Source organism: Crocodylus porosus, unplaced genomic scaffold (assembly GCF_001723895.1).
Source record: "Crocodylus porosus isolate Cpor-Errol unplaced genomic scaffold, CroPor_comp1, whole genome shotgun sequence".
Classification (NCBI taxonomy): Eukaryota; Metazoa; Chordata; order Crocodylia; family Crocodylidae; genus Crocodylus; species Crocodylus porosus.
The window spans coordinates 41,588,653-41,598,883 of record NW_017728931.1 but is presented as its reverse complement, the minus strand read 5'-3'; the positions used below and the strand labels follow the sequence as shown (position 1 = coordinate 41,598,883).

Here is a 10,231-nt window from a genome sequence, read left to right as displayed (position 1 = left end):
ACTATCATAATAGGTAACATGTAGCCACTTCTGTTTGCCCAGAGAAACCCAGGCTCTGACACATTCACATCTGAGGCAGATTTGATGCACAAGTTATACTGGATCCAGAAAACTTTTGTCCATGAATCTCTAAAGCCTGCTCAGAGTAAGGCCAGGGGTAGGTTCTCCTAATCCATTATAACCACCTGGTTCCAAGTGTGTTTTGGAATCCAAAAAAAGCATGGGTTCTACTACCAAGGTTTCACCTAGGGCTGTCCAACTGGCAGACTGCATGTGGCCAGCAAGTGGTTAAGTTATGGGTCGGAGCCAGCTGCTACTCCCCCTTCCTCCTTCTCATTGTGCTGCCTCAGTGGCTTGTGTGGCACAGCGTGAAGCCATCCAGGTGAAGCCGGGGCCATGTGGTGCAGCAGAGTATTGCAATGGGGGAAGAACAGGGTGCAGGCATGCAGGGCAATGGGTGGGCTGTCTATACAGCATGTGGCTCAGTGACCCATGAGCCCCACTAGTGCGACACCAAGCATGAGTATCGCATGCCCCCAAAGGTTGGGGTAGCACGGCGAGCTCCCACAGGCAGTGGCAGTGCTGTCAGCAGTGGGAACATGGTGGCAGACGGTCACCTGCAGATGCTGCCAGCAGCGTTGGCAGCAGCCAGCGGCAATTGCGGAGTGCCTGTAGACGCTGCCAGCAGGGGGTGGCGAGTGGCAACCACTGCCGGCGTTGTCTTTTCTCAGGGTGCGCACCGCCATGCTCAGGGGGTGCATGTGCATCCCCTACATGTTCACCAATGACCCCAAGTCACTTAAAAGTTGGATAGCCCTTGTTTAAACCATGGCATGAATTGACTGAAACATAACCAAAGATAATTTAGGGTAGCCAACATATATTTAAGTTTATGTGTTTAAATTTGCTGAACTGTTCTGAAACTCTAAGTGCATTGGAGCATGGATTTGTCTGGTTAAGTAGACAAATCCTGCCCTACCGTCTGCCTGACATCAGACTAACATGGTTAGCCACCTCTGGTAAAGTAGGAGAAACACAAATGCTGCCTGATGTAATAGTACAGTGTGGGTTAGTGTGGGGCCAAAAACGTTTAGGACCCAGCACTGTATTTTTATGAAGCAGCTGTTTGGCAAGAGGATCTGGCTATTTTGGTGCACTAGGAGCTGTGACTTTTTCTCTCTTTATGTCAAGGGTTGAATTTGAGTTTGAGTGGTTGGTGTTAAACACTGGTGGGTCATAGGCACCCAATCTATTTGTTTTCAGTGCTCTTGGGCAATTGGATTCCCAGTCCTTCTAGATAAAGGTGGCTGCACTTGTTTTCTCTTTAGATTATACACTATGGGTTGTGGGGGCCAAGAGTTGCAAGGATCCATGTGGATCCAAAATTTAGTAGTGCTTGTGCTCTTAGATGTATCTGGGTCTGGATTTTTGGTGCAGTAGGAGTGTCTATACTTGTTTTATATTCATGTCATGAAATTTGTTGGGTCAGGGCCAAAAATTGGATGGAGCTTACTGGATCCATATGCCAGATCCTGGATTTTGTGATGTTCATGTTCTAAGATATCCCATGGTCCAAAATGATTTGATGCAGTAGAAGTGACCATACTTTATTTTTCTTTTTGAACATGACAATTTGAATGCATAGAGGCCAAAATTTGATGCTCCCACAGAATTCAGGTGCTCTTTTTTGTTTGTTTGTTCTTTTGTTTTGTTTGGGGGTTTTTTTTTGTGAAGCTTATGCCCTGAGAGATATCAGAGGTCAGACTTTTTAGTGCACTAGGAAACAGCTACACTTGTTTTGTATTTTGGTGATGAGATTTGGGGGCATGGAGTAACAATCTTCACGATCCATAAGGATTCAGGTAGATCCAGGTTTTACCTGTTTCCCCTTTTAAGAAAGTAAGACTTAGACATTTCCTGTCTGTGAAGTGGTGCAGTTTATCTTTAAGGAGGCTAGAGAAATAAGAAATGAGTCTCACGTTGCATGGGTGACATCACTGGCTTTTGGCTCAGTGCTCTGTATTCTGTGTCTGTAGGCTTTAGCCAAGGCTGCAGGGCTCAGTGTTTGAACAAGGAAAGATTCCCTGGTGTACAGAAGGTTGGATTCATTCTTATTTGGGTTAAAAACGGTGAAATGAGATTTCTAAAGCTTGTGGACTCCAGCTTCCTTTCTGTTTCTCCTGACCTCTGCAAGATGGGTGAGTTATTCCCGTTAGAGAGACAGGGCATGGAAATTTAAGAAAAAAATGTCTGAATATATATCTGCTGATGCTGGGGATATGAATTGCATGAAGCTGCTGAGCTAGAGCTCTCGGCTTCTATGTGGAGATCAGGCCATATGTCAAAGAAATGGTGCAGACTGAAAGCTGTTGACAACTGTTAGAGGCTGTTCCCCCTCCCCTATTAGATTGGTTGGGGGGGTTTTTCCCTCCACCCCTTACCATCCTTTTAATCAGCTGTAGCCCTGCCTGCTTGCCTTCATTTTGCAGATGGGAAATGTGCCTGTGTGGCTAAGAGAGCCTCGCCTGAGAAACTGAAGCTGTGGTGAAAAAGGAAGCTTTGCAATAACAGAAGGGAGGAAAAAAGCCACACAAAGATGCTGGGCTCTAGGACTGCTTTATTTGCTGCCTAACTGGCACAGGCTCAATCCATGGTGGTGAATCCTGCATCTCCTCCAACCCCCACACTCCAGCTGCCTCACACTCCTACTGAGGACCAGAGAGGTTGCTGCGTTACTTTAGATGAGAAAGCAGAACCGCTGTTCTGTTAGTAATTTGGTACACTTGAGCTTTAGCAAGTCAAGGAAAGAAATTGTTAGCATTAGGTTGCCTTGATGACAGCAGAGACAACAAAACAAACCTTGCGAGCAGCACAGCTGGGAGAGAAGGAGAAGTGATCTTGAAACAAAGATGTCATTTGCTGCAAATCTCCACCAAGTCTGCTTAATGGAAAGGCCCCCGCAAGCCTGAATTTCTTATGAGACCTGGAAAGATTTTTTTTTTTTTTAAACCCAGGATTGAAATTAAAGCATCCACCACCCATTTTTCCTTTCGACCCTGCTTTCAGACAAACCAGCCGGCCAGACGGTGCTCTTTCTGAGCTACTGACAAAGAAAAGGCAAATCATGGATTTTTGAAATCAGGATAATTGGCTGTTTGAAATCAGAAGATTTCTGGCCACCGAACTTTCCCCTTCTGTCCTGTGCTCCTGTGATGTGATAGTTAACCTGATGATATTAAAGCCATCCTTCTCTGAGCTAGCCAGATCGAATGAACTTAATGGACTGAATGCACAGCCATAGCCTTCAAATCACTTCAAGTGACTATTCCCCAACCACAGTTAACTTTTGTGTGCATGCACAGGGGCAGACACCTCTGTAGGTGATTCACTGGGCTCCCAGCTGTTTTACTGTAGCCCGGTATCCTCCTTGCATGCCCTGCACTGAAAGACTTGAACCTCAAGAGAGACACATGAGGGCCCAGGACTCTCTCCAGGGCAGAACTTTTTTGAGCTTCTAGTGTCTTCAGCCACTTGGATGTGAACCACAGTTGTTGACATTTAAGGTGGACTCTGTCCAGTGACATCCTGCAGCTGCTCCTGGAGGATTTGTGTGGTCTCCCATTGAAGGGCTTTCCCTTTTGTGAAGATGTCCATGGTGTTTCTGTGAAGCTGAGGTATGGCTGCTGGAAGGTTGCTGCTCTATGCTGGCCTCTCTTTAGCTTTGTGTGCCCTGGGCATGCTGGCTGTGGCAATCTGCTCTGACCACTGGTATGAAACTGATGCCAGGAAGCACAGGGAGAGGTGCAAAACCATCACTACTAAGAGAAACGACCCTGGCTTCATTTATAACTCCAACAATAACCTGCCTCTCAGGGCCAGCAGGTCTAGGTTGGACCGCTGGGAAGGGAAACTCCTCTTGGCAAGAAACAGGAGGCAGCTCTTTGCTATGAGTGCAGCTGATGAGTGCAACAGACAGTATAACTCGACGAACATGGGGCTCTGGAGAAAATGCCACCGACAAGGATTTGACCAAGAACTGGAGGAGCTGATTGCTAAAGGTAAGGGCCATTTTTCCAAATAAAGCTGTTTTAAGTTGCAGAACCTTACTGAGCCATATGGTCCAGCCTCACAGCAAACACTCCCAGCTGTTGACCTCTCCTGGCAATGAGGTTTTCAGAGCTTCAGGTATCTTATCTCACAAACCCTTGGGATAATTGTTTATTGTAGGTTGTCCAGTTCTTCACTGCTGAGTTTTGGAAAAGGGGGAAAATTCAGAATGCCTTGGTTAAATTGATACAGGGAAGGTCCTTCTATCTGGCTAAAACTTCTTTAAGACTGTCCACCACCATTGTATTTGAGTGCCTTCCACATAAACTAAATGATAGTTTCCAAACTAGAACATTCATAGTCTGACCCTGTTGACTCAGCTCAGCTTTTTGTTCTTTTTCTTTTATCCTAGACTGTAGGTATTTTATTATTCCTGATCACCAAATCAGCTCCAAAAGGATATATTGGTCCCAAATCACACAGCTTACAGTAAGCACACAGACCTCTTCTAGCCATAGAAGGGGGGTAAACAAAGGGAAAAGCCAGAGAGAGAGAGAGAGAACACAGCTTGTGATTTATTCAGATTTCAGAATATTTTCAAGTTGTAAAAAATTGAAATTGATTTAACCAAGAGCTAAAAAATAATCTAAAAAAAAATCTTGTTTCTTTGTAGAAGGAGATGCCAGTAGCATCATTGTGCTATTTTTTCTTTCAGGAACTAGTTAACTATGGTCAGCCAGTTTGCCTCAAACATTTCTTTGATCCAAAGTGCAGCATGAGCAACTATTTGTTAAGCATCCTCTCTGTCCTGTGAAAAATATTTATTTTTTAAAGATGATTAGGATTCCAGTTCAGGATTACAGCATCCTTACTGCCTGTACTATGTTATCCCCACAGAATAAAACAGCAACCATTCCCTTCTTCCACACAGTGATGTTATGCTGCTTTCAGAGAATCATTGAGGAATGTATTTTCACAACAATAAATGGATTGTTTCTTGTACTATAAATATATTTTTTAAATACTTGGTTTTTAAAAATGTATTCATTATCCTCCCACCCTCCCCCTCCCCGGTTTTTTTTGGGGGGGGGGGGTTGCCTGTTCTCTTCCCCTTTTATGGCATTGTATGCAGAAATGTTCGACGGAGCTATTTACATGTACAGTAACATGTTACATTAATCAATATATTTAGTTTGTTTTATTTTAAAAGTAAATTGCAAAGGCTAATAGCATTTGCATTTTTAAAGCGTAAGCATATGTGTAATGGAATTTGGAGATTACCACTTTAGGATTATCAGTTCAAATCCAGTTTAGTTTGTTATGGACCAAAAGTCATTAGTGTCTGGTTGCTGATTAATGGCTTATATAAAATGAATTGGTGGCTTCAGTCCAATTTGCAATGGACAGGTGACCACATCCAAGACCTATCATCACATTGACACCCTGATTGGCAGTCATAGCAGTCAGGCCAAAGATTAATGTAATTCCTCCAAGTTAAGGTTCAAGAATACTAGTGTGGCAGTGCTGGGGTTGCTCATACCATGGCTTGTATTGTGCCTGGGAAATGGATAAACAAAGAATTTCAGTCTCTGGGATGACAATCCAGCATGTTTTTCTAGTGCTAATACTATTTAAAATAGAGTCTAAAGTACTGGACACGTATTTCATTTTTATAACAACATATGTGAAAATCAGTTCTTCCTTCACTTGCTTCCTGCAGCCTGAGTTAAGGAATCTGTACTTCCCCTGCTAGAGCTCTTGAAATCATTTAACACTTAAATCAATATGGGAACTACTGCTTTAGGTGTTAGTGAAGGCAGGAAAAAAGAAAGATCTTGAACTCAGGAACAGAAATGCAGGGGGAATTGATTTTCAGAAGCTCCACTTTTGTATGTGTGTATGTTCAGTTGAGTCTATGCATACAGAGGCAGATTTTCAAATGAAGGCAGGTGTCTAATTTATGGACTCAGGCACAAAATACATGCTTGCAAATTGGATTGCATACCCATGGTCAGTTAGGCAATTGTTAGCACTTGTGCAGTGATCAAAAGCATGCGTGCATTTTGGGTATTTATGCATATAGGTGAAGCCCGAACAATTGTATCCCTGCGACTGTTTGCTGATAGGGTTCTAAATCCGGTCCATATGGTGTTTAAAACTGAGTGTTTAAGCAATATTTTATTTGTCTCAAAGCTTTGCAGTATGCATTTAACTTTTTTCTTTGCATGTAAAAGGGGAAATTTAAAAGAAGGAGGCCACTTTAAGTCAAATGTCAATATAACAGTGAAAATGGGGATTGCTTTGAATGACTATATATCTTTATAACATCTCTGAATCATTATGAAAAGTATTCTATTTTCTTTAAACCTTGGTATTTTTGAAAATTAAAACAGAAGAATGAAGATTACAAGAATTCAACAATCCAAAGCTTTAGCTTACTCGAAAATAAATCCTGAACCATCATATTATAGGATTGACAGTCATTTTATTTAAACAGTTAGATACTTAAAATATCAACGAGAATGAAAGGATTTTTCTCCTGTTTAGGAAAAAAGTAATGTAAAAAACCCATTAAAAAAATCTTTGTATCCTGCAATCAGTGAAAAAGGAATTTAGTATATATACCAGTATATGTGTTGAAGCACCCCATACCCTTGTAAGGGAACTGAAATAAATAATGTCCCTGTTTCATATTCTAAGCACAGATGTTACAGCATTTGTCTAAGTTCCACTATCAGTTTATGAAAATAGGAGTATTTTTTCCATTGCTGTCAGGTTGAGAGAACAGTGTTTGGTTCTGATGTGAGGCACGTATTCTTAGCTCCGTCCAGATATATTCACACTCCTTGTTTGATTCTGCTTCCATTGCTGATGTGTATCTAGAAGCAACAACTTAAGCAGGGGTTAGGCAAAGCATGCCATGTGCAAACATGAAGGGTTATGAATGACCTTGCCATGCCTGTACCATTGAGGATACAAGTAGTTAACACGCGTCTCAGGAGAAACTGTCTTCTTTCAAGACAAAGCGCGGTAGTCCAGGTGCCCACGTTTGTCCTGGTACAAACCCTAAAAAAGTTCACGGTATGAAAAGTGCTAATAGTTTGTCCCAGGACATTGTGAAGCGTGTCTCAGTGGTTGTCCCAGCGTTGCATCATTGAATTGATGGCAGAAAAGTGGCAGGTCATTCAGCTGTTCCCTAAACCGTAATTGAGAGGATATTGTGTATACACACCAATCCTGGGCCTGTTTTATTTCAGGAGAAACACATGCATAACTGGTTCCAGGACCAATAAAATGTTTGCTTTTAGCCTCAGCTAGAAAAGTAGGGTACAAGTGTTACTGTAGATGAAATTCCCATCTGTGCAGAGGGAAAGCATGTAATTAGCACGATTTAACACTTCCCTTAGTGCATAAGGCTTTGTCCCTCCGTCAAATGTGAATTTCACCTAGTGTGCATATTGATGAACTGCATAAATCAATGCAGGCCCTAGCCCCAAATATTGGTTGCTGTATAGTATTACAGTACTGTGCGATTATTACAGTACTATATGCAAATGCTATTAAGAGTTCTTTTGAAAGGTGGAGAGGATCTTTTATAATCTACTTATTTTTTAACAAACCATGCATCATTTCCCAGAAAAAAAACTTCCAGTACTGAAAATAGTAGTTTTACTTGAAGTCTGTAGTGTGTAGTCCGTAATTAGCAGGGCATTAAGAATGTCTCCCACTTTTGAAAATATCTTGAAGTTGTTTTGATTGTAGAACTGCTGCTGAACTTGATTAGAGGTGGAAGTGCAGGTCAGTTGCAGGGTTTGGTCTTTATGAAGGACTGAAACATTAAGACACTGATGGTTTTAAAAGCCAAGGCTGTTCGGAACATTCTAGATCAGGTCTCTGTTTCTGCTCTTTATTTGTTATTTTTGCTTTTTACAAGTATATCAAGATCTTGTGTATAGTTTTTTTGTCATGACTGAAAACATGCTACCTCCATTTTCTTATCAAAAGGCAGCGATTTTAATGCATAAATGTTATACCATGCTTTTTTTCCTCCCCTTTATTTTTATATATTCCCATTGATCCATCTGGAAGATTTTGAAATAATACCGCTAGATTGGTATACAGTGAATCGAAACATACTAGTATTTCCGCAATTAAATTTACACAAAAAGAAACTGACAAATAAATGTGACAGACAAAAGGCCTCCAAACAAAACTGGGCAATTAAGATATTCTCTTTAAGGCAAGGATTTCTTAGGGTGATAACTTTTAGTGGACCAGCTCTGTAGGTGGGATAAACCTTTGCCTTGCATATTTTGTGGAGCATCATGGCTACATCACGCTTTATTCTCTTTCTCATTAATGTCAATGAAAAAAATAAGGAAGACAACAGAAAATATGGCTAAGAAGAACATTATTACATGCAAGTGAACAAACAGGGGCCAAGTCTTGTTAACTTTAACTCACCTGTGTAATCTTTATTCACATGATGGGTTGAGGGTTCTCAGTAAAGATCACTTACTGGAGTAAGAACTTGAAGACAGGCCTCTTGTCTCTGGGTGTAATTAAACTTATCCTCTTCAGTGTGGTTAGGGCTTTTTTTTGATCTTGAAAGCCCTTCAGGAGCCTTTGTGGAAAGTAGCTTAACAAGCTAGGCTTCTTCCAGCCCTATGGTGGCTGTGTACTCTTCCAAATTAATTTTACATCACTGGTGAATTCTAGGTTCACAGTGAGCACAGCACTAATGTTCCACCCTTCAGCAATGATTCTCTAGAGGAAACAGAAAAACAAGCAGGCAAGCAAAAACCCACAATGTAGATAATTGTCAGTTCAGTGCAGTAAGTGGTAAGCAAAAGGAGGCGTTTACTTCCTGCCTCTGCATTCATCAGCTGACAATCTCTTGTGTTTGACTGAAAGTACCTGAAAAGAAAATTGGGACCCTCTTCATTGGGATGTATCTACATTACATGGCTGCCTTGACCAAACATTTGTCCTGTACTAAACGTTAGGGAAAACAGGAGGAAAATAAAATTAAATAATTTTGTAATATAGGTACAATAAAACCTATGAAGAAGTTTCACAATATCCTGAGACCATTCCACTTAGACAATTACCAGTCAGAAGACCTATCATTTTGCTTTTGGAAGACCGCCAATTAAAACTACCTGGACTCTGGGCTGTCATCTCTGTTTGCTGCCATTAGAATCTGGTTACTCAAGAATAACTGCAGTAATCTTAAATCCACCCTCACAAAAATCTAGGGAAATCATGTTACTTTGTATTTTTAAAAACATTTTATTATGAGTTTATTTAACCCGTGTCACCACAGAAATGGAGAACCCAATTTCTATGCAGTCTAACTCCACGCTAAATAATGGGCAAGAATTCTGAAATGAAAGCACTCTGTATAGATTTGTCAGAGGTGTATCACAATTGAGCAAAAAAGCTATAACAAGACTACTCTAACCATCACTAGGGATAATTTATGTGAAATTGGACAAGTTTGAAGAAAGGCTACTGAGAATAGCTGTAGGAGTGGAAAGATTTACTTCCCGCAATATCCTTCATTTATCTGAAGTCCACTTTTTATCATAATATTTTGCTAGGTTAATAAAGACATTTGTTTTTAACATGTCCTTCATAATTTTAAAGCAATCATGTATTTTTTGTTTATAAACGACTAAAACAATTGTCCTTTATTTCACGTGTACCATTTATAAAAAGGACCTCACTTGGGGTTCAGTAGTGCTCTTATTGGAGTCTGGCAAAGGCTTTTTATTGAATTCAGAGGTCTTTAGGGTCTTTTTCCAGGTCCCTGTGTGGGGAGCTAGACGAGGCCAGTACACCATTTGCATCCCACTTAAGCTCAGTTTTGAAGGTGTCAGACTTAAGAGAGCATAGATTTTGTGCAACAGCAGTTCTCATTAAGGAGATTTTTCTGATTCTATCAATGTATATTTTGAATGAACAAGTAAAACAGTTCTTTTTTCACAAGAATCTAAGGATGGCTTCACTATAGAGAGTTTCAGTTTCTGGGATAGTGTAATGCACATGCATATGAAACCAGCGGTATTCCATAAGTATAAGTTGGAGCAGGACTTGGTGCATATAGAAAAAAACAAAAACACCTTAGTATTTTAGTATTAGTATTTTAGGTGCATTGGACTCTAATAGAAATGCATTTTTT

The 10,231-nt window shown here is 40.8% G+C and overlaps 1 protein-coding gene across 1 annotated transcript in view; it reads left to right on the top strand.

Annotated features, from left to right (window-relative positions):
- The first annotated feature begins 1,980 nt into the window (after positions 1-1,980).
- The window catches only part of TMEM178B (transmembrane protein 178B), a 339,581-nt gene continuing 331,330 nt past the window's right edge, over positions 1,981-10,231 (top strand). The window contains exons 1-2 of the mRNA XM_019544677.1: positions 1,981-2,198; positions 2,490-4,058. Of these exons, the coding sequence (XP_019400222.1) occupies positions 3,677-4,058 (382 nt within the window). The 5' untranslated portion in view covers positions 1,981-2,198; positions 2,490-3,676. The remainder of the gene's footprint in view (positions 2,199-2,489; positions 4,059-10,231) is intronic.